The 19,910-nt window shown below is 43.1% G+C and overlaps 2 protein-coding genes across 5 annotated transcripts in view; one reads left to right on the top strand and one right to left on the bottom strand.

The window, feature by feature from the left end:
* Nucleotides 1-18,726, bottom strand: part of LOC111952608 (RNA polymerase II elongation factor ELL2) — a 48,034-nt gene extending 29,308 nt beyond the window's left edge. Inside the window, exons 1-2 of the mRNA XM_023971457.2 lie at nt 18,566-18,726; nt 11,016-11,063 (exon numbers count right to left, since the gene is read on the bottom strand). Coding sequence (XP_023827225.1) covers nt 11,016-11,063; nt 18,566-18,703 — 186 coding nt within the window. The 5' untranslated portion in view covers nt 18,704-18,726. The remainder of the gene's footprint in view (nt 1-11,015; nt 11,064-18,565) is intronic.
* LOC111952611 (peptidyl-prolyl cis-trans isomerase FKBP8) overlaps nt 17,562-19,910 on the top strand; it is a 54,365-nt gene continuing 52,016 nt past the window's right edge. For 2 of the 4 annotated variants that reach the window (XM_023971467.2, XM_023971462.2), the window contains exons 1-2: nt 17,562-17,649; nt 18,666-18,716. The gene's annotated coding sequence lies outside the window, so the exon portion shown is untranslated. The remainder of the gene's footprint in view (nt 17,650-18,665; nt 18,717-19,910) is intronic. The other 2 variants (XM_023971464.1, XM_023971468.2) reach the window with 2 other exon arrangements.

Below are 19,910 nucleotides of genomic sequence, written 5' to 3'. Positions count from 1 at the left end.
ACTGTGCACAGCCATATATTACTCAGTAATTAGTAAATTTTTTCCAAATCATCTGAAAATAAGTCACTTTCACTTCCCTAGTGTTCTCAGACTAGGGTGAGATGGCTAACACAAAAAGACAAAAAGGGCTCCATGTAACATTTCCCTTATATTATGAGCACTAAGACAAACAGAGGACAATCAGTGGGCCTTGAAACAGGCTCTTTAGCTTAACTGTGGAAAGTGATTGATTCCAGTCTGACTGGTAGAATGCACAGTGCCTGGGGCAGATGTGGCAAGCAGGACTCTAGCTGTCACAAATGCCCAGTCATGCAGTACAGCCAAAAGCTGTTTCTGTAGCGTGTAGCCAATAAACAGCTTCTCTTTCAACACCCCACACCCCCCCCCCACCCCTTCTTCCACTGAACTCCACAGCGAGCTTTGCACTCTCCCCCCATCACCCTCAGCGCTCTTAATAGCACCAAACACAAAAGCCAACCATCGCAACACAAAGCACAAGGCAGCCCACAAAGCCATGGACACTTTTGATATAAAACTGACCATTAGTTATGTTGACCTATATCTGTCCAGCCCTTCAGATGAAGTGGTGGGGCAGGATTCCACTAATGTCTGCTTCAGGTTTCCACTAATTAACTGTCATCAACCAAAAAAGCATCAAGTAAATAGGAGCAACAGAAGAGCCATGCCTTCAGGACCTATTACCTCAAGACGCTGTCTAAAGTGGTAACGGTCTTGACCAAAATGCCAAGCAACAAGTCATAGAGGCGCTCCAGAAGTAGGTCAAGGCAGATAGCACTGCAATGGAGAATGATTTCTTTCAAACGGAGATGCTGATAAACAGCTTGGCTGCCCCCAGGCGAGAGCACAGCTCAGGATTTACAGTCTTAGCTGTGCAATCACCTCCCCCAGAACCCCATACCACCACCACATCCCCCTCAGTCACTATGTGCCTTTGGTTCGAGGCAAGCAGCAAGCACCCCCCCCCCCCAGCCAATCGTTAGAATCACCCTCCCCTCCCAATCCCATCCCCGCCACCGTGCACACATCATATTCTAATTCTAATCACTGTTACTCAGGTCAGTCCATTCTGAAGTTGACCCCGTTTTATCCACTGCTTCCTTCTCCACCTTCATAAGCATATGTCATTAGTTCCCAGCTCTATGCTTCCTGGCTCATGGGGAAGCTGCTCCTGGTTCCTTTTAGCCCATACATTCCCTTATGTGAAGATTAAGGGCCCCCAAAATGAGGCATTCCAGTTAAAAGCTCTGTCTGAGCACACAGGGGCCATCCTTGACTTGCTACCTGCTACTTCTCTCTCTCTCGCTCTCATCTTCGGATTACATTTCCCAGGACAGTTGTTCATGCTAGAGGGTTTTCGAACAAACAATCAAAAGAAAAAACAAAAGCTTAGGCCTACATTTTGTAGGCTTTTGTGTGCATACAAAAAAAAAAGTATAATCTATAAAAATGTTCATCACAAAAATGCTGTTGAAATATTTATAATTTTTAGAATGTCATTCAATTATTTGTGGGCTCCCATTTCCAAACTGACAGAAATCTACCATGACTTTTCCCCTCATACCAATCTGTTCCAGAACCACAACCCACATTGACAGGTAAGTCTAATATCAGTGTGAATAACAGAGGTGTGTATTTCCATAGAACTGACGACACAGGGCAGGGCGGCTGTACCATGAAGCTGCCCTGCCCATCCCTTATTAAGCCAGGGGAGTCCCACACTTCCGCAAGTCACATGGAAGGACTACGGTCAAACATCTCCTAAGCTACGCTGCAGCCGTATGCCACACTTTAACCAAACATCAACATCAGCGGTCAATGCCTCCAACTAACGCACTAGGCCAACATGGGAAACTAGTACTATTTAGCATTCACTAACTGCAGGAATTAAGGTTCACCCTTCGGGTCTGTACTCTTAAGATATTTTATCTGCCCATTCCTAAAGGGACATTTATAGTAAGCTATGCCATATTACACCAAATGTATATTGTTCAAATCATTGTACAATATCTCATGACAAGACAAGTTACATTTTTTGTGAGAAGGGATAACATATGCAAATKATTCTAAAAACTCCCCAGCAGAACAAATGGAAGTCACTGTGCTATCAGGAAAGTGGTAGGTCAGTCAGCTTTGCCCAGTAGTGTATATCCTGTGAGCTGAACTTGGCAGTCGGACAGTTAGTGTCATCCTTGCCAAATGGCATCAGATCGACAATCCTCAGCACCTTGTCAGAAGAGCCTCTCTACAGGGTGCCAGGGCAGATACAATAGCCCCCTCTGTGGCCCGGGCCCAGGCACATCTGCTGCAGCCTGCACACGGCCGGGGCCGGACGGCTCTGTGTGTTTGGAGATGTCAAATACTTTCAGGCTGTTGTAAGGTATGAACTGGACAGGAACGGAACAACTTGGCGTGGGTTCTGCCGTTAGAGCAGGACCAAGGGCACCCTCACTGGTGTCCATGAAAAATTCCCCCTTACACCATTTAGTATTTATCACCTTTAAATCAGGTTTAATAATGCTCTTCTCCGGCCTTACGTTTGGTGGCAGATGAGGAAAGGATTCTGGTAAAGAGATTGTTTCCTACAGCTAACCACACATCTGCTAGGAAAGATTAAGTATTTTTTGGTGATGTTTTTTCTTCTTCTTGGGTCTGTAGACGTAAGCGGACAGGCAGAGATCCCAGCTCTTGTATTTAGCATGGCAGCACAGTGATGAGAGCAAGCGCCTAGATATACAAACGTGATTTACTATAGTCTGTGCCTCCTGCCTCTGTCTGTACTGACACTGCTTGCCATTGTCCTCTCATCCCAGTCTKCCTCGGTCTGTACTGACACTGCTGGCCATTGTCCTCTCATCCCAGTCTGCTCAGTCATGGCTGCTGTGAGCTGCCTGTCTTTTGTTCTTGCATCTTCCCCCACACAGCTGAGTGCAATGGCCCGTCGGCCCGCCTGGATTATTCATGAACAGCATGGACGTGTGGTTGGCGGGCGGGTGGGAGAGGGGGACAGCACTGTCACGGTGTGGCTCCCCGCTCTGCTCGTGCATGAGGGATAGCACTCCACAGTCCCCGCTTTCCTCTCCCTCTGGAATGTGGTCAACACTAAAGCATCCCAGCAAAGGGACAAACAGAACAGAAAAAAATAGTCTGGGAGGAGGGGAATGGGTAAGAGCTGGTGCGAAAAGCATTCCCTCTCTGCATCTCTTCACAAACAGCCATACGGACACGCTGGATCCATGTGTACTATGGGGAAACACTACTAAGACATTCACAAAGAAAGGCAACGTTTTTCCTCTGGAGGCTCCACACAGAGCTATTGGTCAAAAAGGAAAAGAAAGCTTACAAGTGGCATTTAAAAAGGAAGGCATAAATCCAGTGACACATGCAGACAACTATAGAAGGCAACACAGGCAGACAATGCCTCAGGGAATATTCATATTAATTCCTGCTCTCCACAATCCTCCCACAGTTTACCGTACGATCAATGACTCTGTGGTGACTCAGATTGTGAATACAATGCGTTAGATCACCTCTCCTTTAAAAATCAGGCTTTTAGTGAGGCTGGCTTTTTGTTCCTGTGCTTCAAGTCAGCCTGACCGTTGAGGGGGTTGGTAGAGAAAGACTGAAGATCCACAGAGAGGAGGAGTGGGGGTCTGAAGGGGGTTGTGAGGGGAGTAGGGGGTGGGCAATTGTTGTGGCTACAACATCCCCCAAGGTATTGGCTCTTATGCCAAGCTAAATTTGCCTTCTCCAAGAGAGGCTGGGCTAATCTGTCAACCTCAGCAAACACATGGGTCACCAACTCACCCCCTCCCCTCCCCTCCCAGCAGTGTTCCTGTCTGAGTGGATACACAGATAGGGGGGTGGAGAACACTGATGGCAGGCTTCATAGACAGCCCATTTCAACATTACATGCAGACACTTTTCCACTGGTTACTATAGTTACAGTGTTTGAGGATTATGTAGGTCCATGTCTCTACATAAGGCTTGGGGGTGGAGGGGCCCGTATGTGCTGTGTGATGTCGTGTTTTAATCAATTGTTTAATTACAGTGATCATGACCAACTTTAAGAATGATCCAAATACGCCCTTTACCGGACCTTGATTCCAAACAGTCGGTAATCCTTTAACAATTCCCAGATTGTAACATGGGAAAGTACATCCAAATCTGATTAATTTACGCAGAGCCTCAGAGAAACAAGACAAAATGGAAAACATGCACCGAGCTGTGACGTGGAAACCCAGTGTGAGCAGATAAGCCTTGCCTAGTGTATGACAAACAAACACTCATAAACCATCACATGCCCAAACACACACAAAACACACAGTGAAACCTCAGTATACACCAAAGTCCTCTTTGCAGGCAGAGTATATCTCCCACTGTCAATGTGGTAAAGACTATCTTAGGTTGTTATTCTTCTTTAGGTTAAACAATAGCTCAGTCTGTAGTACTCTAGTGATTTGAGCCCTAAAAGAACACAAACTACACACTGCAGACAAACTCTGCCCTTTGACCATTCCACTTCCCTAACCATGTTTGTTTACCGGGGCAGCRTTGCATGCATCCTGTTGTGCTGCATTTTTAAATGGCGGAAAAATAATGGATGTGGGAAGAGTTCAGGAAAAGCAACCATTGCAGATAGCCGAATAACCAACAGAAAGATTTGAGGAACAGAGGCTTGCTCTTTCTTACATCACATACTGCTTTTCCACCCTCGCTGATGGACATTTTGTAGCACTAGTGCTTTCAGTGATGTTATCACCCTCCAAATAGGTAACTTCTGGGTCAGTCCTTACTGGTTTACAGAATGGTGAGGCATCTTCCATGAATGGGATTAGATCCAACAGGATCTCATTGGTCTAGCCTATTCTTGTGATWTCATTTAAATAGCCATCATGATCCCAGTTAGATGTAGTAAGCATTTGCTAAATTGGCAAGACTTCTCACAGACGTATTTAGAATGCCTACATTCTAAATTCTACATTGATTATATGTCGGCCAGGCGTTCTATTCTGATGTCTCGGCGACGTCTTGCCAATGTGAAAACACTCTCCAAACTACATATTCCCTACGCATTTTGATACGTCGGCCAAAAGGTGTGCGTGCTTTTTGGGATATTCCTAACACTGTTATTGGAATGTAAGGAGAACACTAAGACTGTACAAGTATAAAAAATTGGGGGCTGGGTGTGTCAAGCAATCTTTCTAGTAGATTTTTGACCTGTGCTAATAAACAAAATGGTTGACCTAATACTGTATGTGAGCAGAGCTACAACAACATCCTGGAACCGATATTCATCCTGGTGAGGATACCCCACACACTGAGGCTGTGCCAGGCCAGACAGATCAGTGCTGCTGGGAATCAACGGTCTCAGTTCAATGCGCCAAACATTCAAAACTCTATACCTTCAGTTCCATATCAGTGTTAAGTTACGTGTTTAATTGCTACACAAAAACGAGCTAAAATATGCTCGCTAAAAGCCCTTGTGCGATAACTTGGATAATATCATCATCAAATGACTACTTCAGAGCTACATTAGCAATCTCAATATCAGAGGAGCTTGCTAAAGAAAGAGAGCCAGTCTTCCCTGGACTGGGAGATGTCTCATGAGGCTTGTCCCTCCGATATGTGATCCCAAAATGGGGCCAACAGCTTTGCCAGTCAAAACAGTGGGCCTCAGACATGCAGGGCACGCAGGGCTTTTTGCCTAGCCTGACACATCTGGATGAATAGAGCGGCGTGTGCCCTTTCAGGCACACGTGGGACGACTCCCCCAACCTCTGGCTGAGCCACTGGGAAAGGATCTTGCTCTAACCGCATTCCTCTTATTGTTATTCTAATTAGCGTTCGGGGGGGAAAAAATACTGACTGACGGGCGTGCAGACACACACACACAGAGCAAGAGCTCATTTGCAGTGAGAAAGGGAGGCGGAGCGCTCTGGGTGGGGGTAGATGTCTCCCAAGCCAAGGCACGGGGCGAAACGGCACAATAATCTGAGGGGCAGACGGGAGGGGGCAGCTAGCTGATACTTCACACACAGTCGTCATGAGAAGATCTCTGGGAAGAATGCTCCCTTCCTCTACTCTCCTCCTCTAAGCACCAGCCAGTCTTCAGTTCGATAATATCTGGATGGTCTGCCCAGCAGCTATGTATATCAACTCTTATATGCAACGTATTCCCCATATCTGGAGGGGGATGAGATCACCATCAATGTGACACAAAACACAGAAAGAGACTGCTCTGCAATATATAGCCCAGACAGATTATAGAGCGCACACGTTTTTAAAACTGTGGCTGTAACACTGTATTATGGCATTTCTGGCAAGAGCAGAGATCCCATTTTGAGGGCATACTGTACCAGCAAAACAAAGCTTAACCCAGATCCTTTTTCTAGTTCTTATTTGGGAAGCTGAGTGGGAAGCAAAACAGGAATCTCATCATTTGCAAGAAGATTTCTGGAGGCAAACAGGAAAGTGATCACACTGCAGGATTATGTGATAGAATTCTATCGCCGCACAACAGAGCCATGAGGAAATAGTGTGCCAACCTAATCCAAAAATCACCACTATCCAATCTCACAAATTGCAATATCCCTACAATGAATGAATTGTCACCATATGGCACAAATACTGTAACAGGGCTCATTGGACAGAACTCTTGCTAATAAATACAGCTGCTCCCTTAGGTGTGAAAAACAACTTGAAAATCACACACTGTTCATTTGTGTACATGCACTCGACATGAGAGATGGATAATATGTCCAATGCTGTGAAAACGCAGTAAAAAAATATACAAATCACCACGTGTCCTATAATTGGAGACCAAAGAGAGCTAAGAGCTAATAAAGGATTCCATTTCTACTAAGCAGACATAAAACATGCCAGCTAAAAGACTACTTTGCCAGCACTGAAGGAAAATAAGCACTAGGATGTGAAATTCCAGACCATGAGAACCCAAACCTACACTGAATAAGTTCCTAGATCCCAAGTGACGATTTCAAAGTAATCCAGACCTGAATTCCTTTTAGACAGAGCTTTTGTGAAATGTGAAAAGAATTTCACATAACCCTCTCGTCTTCACGTTTATTTCTTTACAGTTGCGTCACCCGCTCCACTTTTAATTTGTTAGCTTACATGACAAGGTTGTTATTTCTTTAACCACTGCAACTGAAAGCTCTATACTGATCAAGCTTTTACATTTTCTTCCCTTCAATAACGTTCTGAATATGACAAGGGTAGCTAGTTGTTATGAGCAAATGGTTGGAACCTTATCACTGGGGGGGGGACAATGTGGGCACTTGTCAAGCATGACAAGTGCCCATCTTCGAAAGCCAAGGCCCAGGTCTTCGAAAGCCAAGTCAACAAACAGATCACTGACCATCTCGAATCCCACCGTACCTTCTCCGCTGTGCAATCCGGTTTCCGAGCCGGTCACGGGTGCACTTCAGCCACGCTCAAGGTACTAAATGATATCATAACCGGCATCGATAAAAGACAGTACTGTGCTGCGTTTCATCGGACCGTGGCCAAAGGCTTTCGACTCTGTCAATCACCATATTCTTATCGGCAGACTCAGTAGCCTCGGTTTTTCTAATGACTGCCTTGCCTGGTTCACCAATACTACTTTGCAGACAGAGTTCAGTGCGTTCAAATCGGAAGGCATGCTGTCCGGTCCTCTGGCAGTCTCTATGGGGTACCACAGGTTCAATTCTCGGGCCGACTCTTTTCTCTGTATATATCAATGATGTTGCTCTTGCTGCGGGCGATTCCCTGATCCACCTCTACGCAGACGACACCATTCTGTATACTTCTGCGCCTTCTTTGACACTGGATAACCAACCTCCAAACGAGCTTCAATGCCATTCAACACTCCTTCCGTGGCCTCCAACTGCTCTTAAACGCTAGTAAAACCAAATGCATGCTCTTCAACCGTTCGCTGCCTGCACCCGCACGCCCGACTTGCATCACCACTGGACGGTTCTGACCTAGAATATTTGTGGACATCTAAAGTACCTAGGTGTCTGGCTAGACTGCAAACTCTCCTTCCAGACTCATATCACACATCTCCAATCCAAATCAGATCTAGAGTCGCTTTCTATTTCGCAACAGAGCCTCCTTCACTCACGCCGCCAAACTTACCCTAGTGAAACTGACTATCCTACCGATCCCGACTTCGGCGATGTCATCTACAAAATGGCTTCCAATACTCTACTCAGCAAACTGGATGCAGTTATCACAGTGCCATCCGTTTTGTTACTAAAGCACCTTATCGACCCACCACTGCGAACCTGTATGCCCTAGTCGGCTGGCCCTCGCTACATGTTCGCCGTCGGACCCACTGGCTCCAGGTCATCTACAAGGCTATGCTAGGTAAAGTGCCGCCTTATCTCAGTTCACTGGTCACGATGGCTTACAACCCACCGTAGCACGGCGCTCTAGCAGTGTATCTCACTGATCATCCCTAAAGCCAAAACCTAATTTGGACGCCTTTCCTTCCAGTTCTCTGCTGCCTGCGACTGAACGAATTGCAAAAATCTCTGAAGTTGGAGACTTTTATCTCCCTCAACAACTTTAAACATCTGCTCTCCGAGCAGCTAACCGATCGGCTGCAGCTGTACATAGTCCATCGGTATATAGCCCACCAATTTACCTACCTCACCCCCCCCCATACTGCTTTTATTTCCTTTTCTGCTTTTTTTTGCCACCAGTATCTCTACTTGCACATGACCATCTGATGATTTACCACTCCAGTGTTAATCTGCAAATTGTAATTATCTGATATTATGCCTACCTCCTCATGCCTTTGCCACAACATTGTATATAGATTCTCTTTTTTTCTTTTTTTCTTACCATGTATTGACTTGTTTATTGTTTACTCCATGTGTAACTCTGTGTTGTTGTCTGTTCACACTGCTATGCTTATCTTGGCCAGGTCGCAGTTGCAAATGAGAACTTGTTCTCAACTAGCCTACCTGGTTAAATAAGTAAAATTAAAAATTAAAAATAAATGATGTGACTACACATCACCAGGTGATACATAGTTGGCCACATAGCCAGAGGAAATCCGTGTGTCAACCACAACATGGCATTGCTTGATAATGGCGGACTAACTCCCAACACCAAAGGTGTTGGAGAGAGGCCAGCCAGAGTGGTTATGGGAATTCCCTTGGCTTAGTGGCACTGGAAATGGAAATGTGACATTGAGCTAGCAAGCCCGACAAGAAAGCAGGTATTGTTTGAAACTGGTAGGGTACGTCTAAGAGGACACTGCCACCTGTCACAAGAATCGCCCCACTCTTCATCTAGGCTAGTAGGTTTTTGTAATATGTTGCTCTAGATGAGATGGCAAGGACACTTTACTGTACTGTTGTAAGGCACCTTAGAGCCCCACTGGTCCCCCTCTGTCTGGGTGTACTCCTCCAGTCTGCCATGTTCACTCAGCCACCCCCCCCCCACCAGTAACAGCTTAATCTGCTCTTCCTCCAACGGCTGCAGATAGCTCATTAATGCCCAATCGGCCTGCGCAGGGGGGCGCTGTCAGAGGGGGAGGGAGCCTATACTTGAATTCCGCCAAAGCAATTTGAATATGTAATGTGCCAACAAATATATAATCACAAAATCCTATTCAGTGATTAAAGCACACTTCAATTACACACTAAACAGAACGACTGACGTTCCCTATCCGTATTCATCTCGTGTGTTTTGCATATGTTCAATTACACTCGCTGGTTTGCATATGCCTTAGATAGGTAAAAACAAACCTAAGCTACATTCTGTATCAGAGTACTTTATTATTTTCTGATGAAGCGCCATAAAGAACAGTGCAGACAGAGGGAGAACAATTCCACGGCTGCCATAGCATCCCCCTTTCCTCATCTCAGCTCTTTCATGTCTACACAGAGACAACAGGCGTGGAGACATGGGGCTCCCTGGGGTTCACCAACTCCCCAACCTCCTCCCCCTCTCCAAACAAAGCCTTTCCAGTTGCCAGCCTGACCCAGTAACCTGGCTAGCTGCCTGAGGGTATGGTGTACCCTCTCTTAGGGCTCGTGTGAGCGCACAGGCCAGCGTTTGTGTACAGAGCGAAGTCACTTTCGTCAATGCAATCGGCTCTTGCAGGGATTAGAGCAGCTCCTTTTAGACAGGGCTGATTGTGTGGTAAATGTGCAGTAGGCTAGCAGGCAGCGCTGGGGAGGCTGCTCTAGTGCCGCGGCTAATCTGGTTGGACACAGGCATCTTTCTTTACTGCGGTTTCACAGGAATGTCTTCTCCATTTCACTGCCAAGTGTTTCTATAGGTGATGTACTAGGTCTGACTACACTCAGCATCAAGGATAATATGACACAGAGCTACATTCAAACAAACCTGCATTGCAGTATTTATGCAATTGCAATATTACCTTTTTCCCCCGTAGCCAGATAAAAATCACAAACATGGTCCTGGAATATTGTGAAAATACCAGCTATATGCTTCCAGTTTTCAGAATGACTGGCAGTACTGTACTTGTGTAAATAAAGACTCTGTATAAACATTGCTGTGGCAGGACCGATTAAATCCTGTTCTAAATATAACATGGAAAGAGCTATCTGAAACATAAACCTTAACTCACATGCCACAAATGCAAAAGGAGGCCACATTAAACACTGATAGTCTCTTTGTGAGGCAGTCAAGCTTTTAATGTATTTATAATGACAAATATGAGAACTGCTCCATTCTACTGTATATCCCTGTAAGGCAACAATAACCACCAGCTGAAGAATAGAACAATATCCTCACAATATGTGCAATCTAATCAGGCAGGCCTTCAGGGTTTAGTCAGTGGATGCACATGCATGCAACTGAACTGGCCTCCTGTTTCAAGCCATTGGTTTTGGATCTCATGAAAAATGCAGCGGAAGAGCGGTTGCGAGTGCTGCCTGTACGGCAAAATCAGAACTAATTAAAGCATTTCATTTCTAAAGCTTTAGAAAGGGTGTGCAAAAACACATTCATCTTACCCCCTGGCTCCCCTTGAAGCAAACTGCTGGCTGATTTGGTAAGGATCCCTGGGAAGGAGGAGAGAAAAGGGGAAAGTGGTTATCATTTAATATAACAGACTCAAGCATTGCAGGTAAAATAAAATTGATCCTAAAACACATCAGGTAACATTTAAAATGTTGAAAGGAAATTGTTATTTCATATCTGGTCAAGATAGGCTAGCAAATACCTTTTCTGCAATTGCATGCTAAATACTGTCAATTTCTCACAAAGCAATCACCCTTTATTCATCAAGCTAACAATGTATTACAACAGTACTACTTAGTTCAATTAGACCAGTGGGGAAAATTATACCCATTAGCAAACTATCACAATAATTAGAGTTTCCTATCGCTTATTTGCCCCAATGACCAGCGTACAACTTCTTAAGTGTTAATTCAATAATAAAATGTGCTGTTAAGGCTTTGTGAGTGTGCTCATATCTGTGGCCCCTCGCCAGTATCATGGTTCTATACGGCCAGGTCCACAGATCAAGGGGCTTCACTGCTAATCTGCACTGGAATGTGTCTGATTAATCAATCTAGAGCACAGAAAACTTGTTTCACTCAACCAGTTCTCATAGTCAATTGGAAATTGGGGACAGAGGGGGGGGGGGAAGAGCGCGAGAGAGGCGTATCAACGGAAAAGCCTCATCACAAAGCTGAGTAAAAGCCCTAATCACTTTCTTAGCTGATTACTAATTGTACCTTCGTTTGCAAGTGGGCTACATTTGATCAGCCGTTAGGTTTGTGCAAGTCACAATACAGTCGTTCATGTACAAAGCTGTCCCCCAAATAAGCCTTTATCTAACCATAAAGAGGTGACCATGCTGTGCATGTTTCAGGAGTTCCTCAACAGTCAAGCATCAGTACCTTCATATGACCAGAATGTAACATTGAAGAGAACAAAAAAAACTCTTCTCTGCTCTCTGAGATACTCCTAGCGATGGTACAGGGTCAAGAGATAAGAGTCACTATCTGAAAGTTACAGCTGCAGCCATGGTCAACAGGCCTGTTTATCTATTATAGATGGTTTTGGGAGAGATCATCATGCTTCTTTCTTTCCCTCTGGTCATTGCTTAACAGGCCTACAGCTCACCTTGTATTTTAAAGTGTAGGCTTATTAGAGATCTATTTCTTTTCATGGGTCAGAGTTGCAGGATAAACGTCATTAACAGAGGTTAGGGGCTGGCACTTTGCTCCTATAGTCGGAGTGAAACCCATAACAACCAGACGTGACCACCTTTGCTGCTTTTCGACTGTAACACCAGTGTTACACTAGAGCAAAGCACTTAACCCTAATTGCTCCAGGGCCACCATTGATAATGACAGACCCTGGCCGTGACCCCACTCTCCGTTGTGATATGCAAAAAACAAATATCCTGAAATAGGACTAAAATATGAGCACCCAAATTATTTAAAAAAACATTTGGGGAATGTGTGTATACAATCTGATGTTATACTAGGGAAATTGTGTTTGTATCTAGGGCTGACAGTGAAGACCTGTGAAGAGCAGAATCAACAACCTCTGGATAATCAAAACAGTTGCTTTGTGAGAAGGTGTTAACCGTTGAAGGAGTGCGCCAGTCTGCTGAATGAGGAATATGATCAGGGCTCTAAAGTCCACCCCTTTTGGTCACATATGCTCCAAAATATTTTTCTGCAAGAACTGCCATTTTAGTTAAATAAAAAAAAATTGCTAGGTAGTTCGCCAGCTCTAGGTCGGCTGTACCTGCGCCAAAACTACAGTATTTCTCATTTTTTCTCTAGTTTCTCAGTCTTCTTAAAAAAAAAWAAAAAAATGGTAAGCCAACATGTCAGCACTTTTATTTCCATGACTGATCAAAACAAGTTCTCATGTCTCTCTCATGTCCCTCTGCAGCAGATGAGCAACTTGAGTATTTTGGCGAGTAATTTGTTTGGAGCATCGAATTGCAATAAATATAGAATAGTGAAAATTGCAATAGATAATCGTATCGGCATCTAAGTATTGTGATAATATCTTGTCGTTAGGTACCTGGCAATTTCCAGCTCTAATTATTAGAGAGAAACGAATTGTTCAGAAGTTATGACATATATGTAGGCACTACATTTTTTATTTTGCACAGTGGTGGGCCGCATTTACACATTTATAAACCATGTCGCGGGACGTTCTAAAACTACTCGTGGGCCGCTAACTATTTGTTTACACCTTGTTCGGGTACCTAGCTGACAACAGTAGGAAAATTGTGCTTTTACACGATGTAGAAACCTAATAGTCCACAAATGACTAATTTCATTAACAGGTATGTGTGTCAACATTTTAGGTTATAATTAACAATGTCTAAAGGGTTTTTCTTTTCTAAGGCACAGCATGATGTGCTTCAAAAAGCCAATATGAACTCTAGCTATTTTATCTCAATCAATGTAAAAATCAACTTTTCTGGTGCTCCTAAATTTTATGTTGTGCTCCTAACTTTAAGTTGGGAGTGCCAGTGCTACCAATGATATATATTTTATTTTAGAGCCCGGCATACAATCAACTAAAACCCACACAGAATTTATACATGACCTATACATATTTGGTTAAGAGAAGAAAAAAATATAATAATCTACTTTGACTGTTGAAATGAGAGCAGAATTAGTCTACATTAGTTAGACAAAACACCTGTATATTTTACTCTGTATCTGTTTTTACTGCAGCAGCCTACATTGGCCTTCAACAGATGAGGAAGTTACCATGCATTGTCATTGGGGAAAACAACCCATAGTTCTACACCACCTAACGGACCAATAAGCTCTGGAATTGAGCGGGGTTTCAAATGTTTAAAAGGACACCAGAGGACAATGCCACCCCTATTTCAATGTAATTCCTGTTCTAGAGCGGAAATGCTCGTTTAGGTTCCACCTCCGAAGAATGACGCAGGCTACTTACACACATTCACGAATTGGGGAAGGGAAGGTGATTTCCACGTGGAGTGGAGAAACATCAATAAATAGCTAGCTATACTGACAGCTATCAGTACCCTATCTTGCTAACCTTATTTAGCGAGCTTTTGTTATCGGTTGTTGCTGGGATTTTTCTTTACTACACCATATTCAGAAGATTAGCCAGCTGGCTAGGCTGTGGCTGGTGCTGGATTTTTCATAAGCATTTAGGGAAAACACAGATGGAAACCAGTATCTTTGACTTCGTCATCTATTGTCATCTCCAAAGTTTTTGGCATTTTCCATAAATTGTGGCAACGAATCCACCACAGAAATAGTAATAAGATGAAGCTCCGGTAATATGGATAACTACTGAAAGGTTTAGAGACATGCGTTTTTCTACATTGTAATGGACACGGTGCAACCTTTGTTGCCTGGTAAGTGGACTGAGAACACATTCTCATTTACAACCACAACCTGGGTAATAGTTACAGGGAAGATAGGCTGCTGGTATGTGGGCTGCTGGCAGGCTTTGGCTGCTGTATAGCAAAGTCAAATCAGCTCATGGTTCACACAGAGGAAAATAAATGATGGGCTACAATGACTTTGCCCATGATGCACTCTGCAAATCACATGTAACAACACCCTGAGCGCATCAGACAACACCAATACAAATGTAAAGGCACAAAAAATAAAATAAACAAGTTCCTTCAAATGTCTTTCGCAGGTGCCTTTTCATTACAGGACAGACACTTCTAGTTTCTAGCTGCACCAATCAAAGCAGTGGAGCGTGTAGTGAAGTAAAACACTGGTNGGGGAGCAGATATGCAAAATGCAACTATGAAAATTACGAGAATTTTCTGATAAAGTGGCGCTGCAAAAACATTAGTTTACATCCCCTATTTTAATTTGCTCCACGGCTCAGACGGCCAAGTGGACTCAAGGCTGTTTGGCTCAGCTCAGTCACAAAGAGGAAGAACTTTGCAGCTGTTTTTGATTAAGAAACAATGCCATGCTCAGGGGTGGTAAGGAAACACACGACGATGACACGGATTTCTACAAAATGTCCCACTTCGGATTTCCCACTTCAATTCCAAATTAGCGCAACTGGCTGCAAGATAACCCTATTATTTATTTTACGTCGTTTGTCACCTTACGCCCAAATGTAATGTATTCAGCCCGCAATATCGCATGTCCTCCATGGACCGGCTCGTACATAAAACATCCCCCCGCAAAGGCGTCAGTTTCCTCAACTCGATTTATGGCTCGTCGGTGGAACAAAAAAAAACTGAAAATATTTCTGCTGTCTTAGAAAAAAAAAACATTTTCCACAACCGTTTTTGGATTTTCCGACAACTTCCGGATGTTGCACGCCACGTCAGTCTGTTGTTCACTCCTGGCTGAGCTTGCACCACAACATCAGGAAGTAGCATTAGCCACCCTAGCACGTTGATGGAAAATAGTGTTTTATTAGATAGTACTAATATTTTCCCTCCCACCGACAAGCCATTAAATCAAGTTAATGAGGAAACCGATGCACCTTTAAAGCCTGAATGGAGGCTGTTGTGTACGAGGTCCATGGGGACACGAGTGTATTACCAGCTGGGCTGAATGCATCGACGCCTAGAAGTAATACTTCATCAGGAAGAACTACGCTCTCTAGAGGTCTTGGCGCTAAACTTTAAACTTTGACTAAAACGATGACTTATTGACTTACAGTAAATCGTTGTGCAACATTATGGGTAAGGTCCGGGCATCGTGTTTCAGTCTAAAAAAAAAGTGAATTTCCGCTGTGGTGGCACTTTAAAAATGCAAAACAATGAGGGAGTCCTATTAACCTGAGTTGAAGAGCAACAGTATATAGTCCGTGACGTGAACAGGCAAAAGCGGTGAGGGAGGAGCGCACTTCTCAAATCAAACAGTAATCTGCACTACTCTCAACAAGGCAGCATGGTGCATCATCTGGCAACAAACATCATATCTTTTCCATCAAATATACACTACCGTTGAAAAGTTTTGGGTCACTTAAAAATGTCCTTGTTTTTGAAAGAAAAGCAMATTTTTTGTCCATTAAAATAACATCAAATTGATCAGAAATGCAGTGTAGACATTGTTAATGTTGTAAATGACTATTGTAGCTGCAAACGGCTGATTTTTAATCGAATATCTACATCGGCGTACAGAGGCCCATTTCAGCAACCATCACTCCTGTGTTCCAATGGCACGTTGTTAGCTAATCCAAGTTTATCATTTAAAAAAAGGCTAATTTATCATTAGAAAAACTTTTGCAATTATGTTAGYACAGCTGACAACTGTTGTTCTGATTAAAGAAGCAATAAAAACTGGCCTCCTTAGACTAGTTGAGTATCTGGACCATCAGCATTTGTGGGTTCGATTACAGGCTCAAAATGGCCAGAAACAAAGCATTTTCTTCTGAAACTCGTCAGTCTATTCTTGTTCTGAGAAATGAAGGCTATTCCATGTGAGAAATTGCCAAGAAACTGAAGATCTCATACAACGCTGTGTACTAATCCCTTCACAGAGAACAGAGAAAACTCAAATGTGGCTGTTCACAGATGAGTCCTGGTTTCAATTGTACCGGGCAGATGGCAGACAGCGTAGCGTGTATGGCGTCATGTGGGTGAGTGGTTTGCTGATGTCAACGTTGTGAACAGTGTACCCCATGGTGGCGGTGGGGTTATGGTATGGGCTGGCATAAGCTGCGGACAATGAACACAATTGCATTTTATCGATGGCAATTTGAATGCAGAGATATACYTTGACGTTATCCTGATGCCCATTGCCATGGCCGCCATTACCTCATGTTTCAGCATGATAATGCATGGCCCATGTCGCAAGGATCTGTACAAAATTCCTGGAAGCTGAAAATGTCCCAGTTCTTCCATGGCCTGCATACTCACATTACATGTCCCCCATTGAGCACTTTTGGGATGCTCTGGGTCGATGTGTATGACAGCGTGTTCCAGTTCCCGCCAGCAACTTTGCACAGCCATTGAAAAGGAGTGGAACAACATTCTACAGGCCACAATCAACAGCCTGATCAACTTTATGCTGAGGAAATATGTTGCGCTGCATGAGACAAATGGTGGTCACACCAGATACTGACTGGTTTCCTAATCCACACCCCTACCTTTTTTTTAAAGGTATCCTGTGACCAACAGATGCATATCTGTATTCCCAATTACTCGATTTCAATTGACTGATTTCCTTATATGAACTGTAAATCTTTGAAATTGTTGCATGATTTTTGTTCTGTGTAAGTGCACGCACATGACACATTGGCAAAAAAGATGGCTTTATATTGGAGTTGCGCCTGTTGTTCACGAGTATCTGCACTCATTGTCTAGAATGGTCCCACCGAATCTTGTCTCCTTCCGCCTGCCTTACGTCTTTGAGGACATGTATTTTCATTGTTAGAGGGACTATCTTTTCAATATAATAGAAACTCTTTGGCCGTGGGCTTCGAACAGAGCACTTGGCTCGATCACGCCTGAGAGGCAGCCTGGTTCCAAAACAACTGCAATCACCTTTCACCCGTAGTAAACTCCTCCCACCAGCGTTACCGGGGCCAGATAATCGAATCCCCTCACGGCACAAAAGCACAGCAACAAAACTGCCCTGCCACCACCACCCAATAGCAACAAGAGACTCCAGGGTTGGGGTGACAAGTTTTCATGTCCTAAATAAGGTATTTATTTCTCACCAAAGACACCACGTTTAGAATAGATATCCTTTGGAAATTTGAGTAATTTAGAAACGCGTACACATTATCCATGTCACATAGGCATATTGCTATTAGGCTAGGCCTACACATTTTTCTAAATGACAAACTGCAACATGTTATCAGAAACCATAACAGGTCATGTAGGCTGTTACTTTTGAAAGTAACACCATTGCTGGATAGATTAAAGCCTACTTTCGATGACCTACATTTATGCTACATTCAAGCTAAGAATTAAAATGTTAATTGTTATATTTAGAGCCATAATATGGTGGCTATGTCGCCATGATCTGTCTCAGAGACTATCCCAATGTTAAAAAGTAGACTACAAAAGTTATGAAACGACAATGTAGTTAGGTGCTTTATTCCAACATATCACGATAATTTAAAATACCTGCATTAAATTGTTAGTTTCTCAATTACGAATAGATAGTCCAAACATGTAAAGGCATATAAAATATGTTTACTTTAAAAGCACCAATGGATCACATACATACGCTAATAATCTACACGACAAACATGCATCAAACAAATTACATTTCTCATTCTTTTTAGCGAAATCGGTGGCATTTTCCAAGCAATTTTAAAACAACCTCAAATTGTGTATTGGATGCTGTGGCATTATTTCTATGAAGTCCCATATAATCAAGCAACCATAGCCTACTAAAACGGCAAGCTTTCCCATCGACCAATAAACCTTACACCTATACAGTGCAAGCACAAGGAAGTGTACAATCACCACATAGGCTACTGTGTCGCTGACACTTTTTGAACTTTTTACCCCAGTGGTCTACCTCTTTTCATTGAGATTAGACTAGTCGGRGGACTATCCAATCAAACAAACACCTGCGCGAGAGTAAATAAAGAATTGTCTAGGACTTACCTTAAGATTCTGATAGGCTTCAAGCGTTCGAATGGCGGTATCGGTTAGCTTGACGTGAAATAGAGTTTTATTTTGAGCTTTCTTGTTGATTTTTGCACAGGAGAGCCCATACCGATGCTCCTGTCTCAGCGCTGCCATGACTTCAACTGGGGTAATTTGGCGACATTCTCATTGAAACGTCACTTGGACCTAGGAGGAGTTAACATTGCCTGCGTTGCCGTGATCACGTCACACACACACACAGACACAGACACACACACACACACACGAATTGTTAATTTGCATGTCTTTGAATGTCTTTGTTTTGATATTATAATAACAATGTCATACAGCATGTTTGCATAATAATCCTTATCAGTTTTTTTCTACTAAATGAGAGGGGAAAACATATTGAAGAATTGCTTGTGACAAATTTTTGTTGTTGTTATGCTTCTATTGTAAATAATAATGAATATTAATCATAATCATTGTTATTACTATATTGCATAAAGTGAAATATCATAGCATCTCCTTTCTGTGTAGCATACTACAGATAACCAAGGTTCTGATTCATTCTACAGCCCTGAAGTCATAATAAATAAAAACATTATTATATATTTTTTTCAACTACAAAAATAGCCTATAGTCCGTTGATCAGCTGGGCCAATCCCCTGCTCCTAGACAGATAAGGTGAAACGGACAGTGATGAAAAACTAGGAAATTTGGGTTAATTAAAGGTGTAATCCCTAACAGACAAGATGCTTGGGCAGTGGTTAAGGAGGTCTATCACAGCACTAATGGAGTCTTTTAACTTGTCATATGGCCATTTGAGGTTCTCTATGACTATCTGAACCAGACTATCAACAACACATGCATCACAGCAAATGTACAGTACATAGCCTAGTGCAGTATGTTGTCTTTTGGCAATAATGTGAGAGGAGATAATGAATTCAGACCCCAGAGATTATCACTGTGAATGTTCTTGTCGGTTGTAGCTACTATGTGGGACAATATACCTCAGGAGATTTAACAACCCAGATCCAAACTCTCAAGTGATGGTATTACGGAATTGTAGAATGCAAGTCTGGCTCTTGCCAGCTGTGTATTAGTCTAATAAGGGTCTTTTCAGTAAATGGCTCTAAGCTGTTTTGCAGTGCTACAGTATTAAGGGGGTTGGGGATAAAACAGAGGGGGATCATCAAACCATATGTAGGTGCAATTAGAAAGCCTTGTTCATGTTGCGTTTCCACACAAACAAAAATACATAATACGCACAAATCATTTTTGATTCATACAGCAAAAAGTAGATACTTTGCATTGGAATTGACCTTCTTTAGTGCATTTCATTTAAATCAGAAAATAATTT

The sequence above is a fragment of the Salvelinus sp. IW2-2015 genome, linkage group LG26 (assembly GCF_002910315.2).
Source record: "Salvelinus sp. IW2-2015 linkage group LG26, ASM291031v2, whole genome shotgun sequence".
Lineage (NCBI taxonomy): Eukaryota > Metazoa > Chordata > Actinopteri > Salmoniformes > Salmonidae > Salvelinus > Salvelinus sp. IW2-2015.
This window is presented reverse-complemented; position numbering and strand designations above follow the sequence as displayed.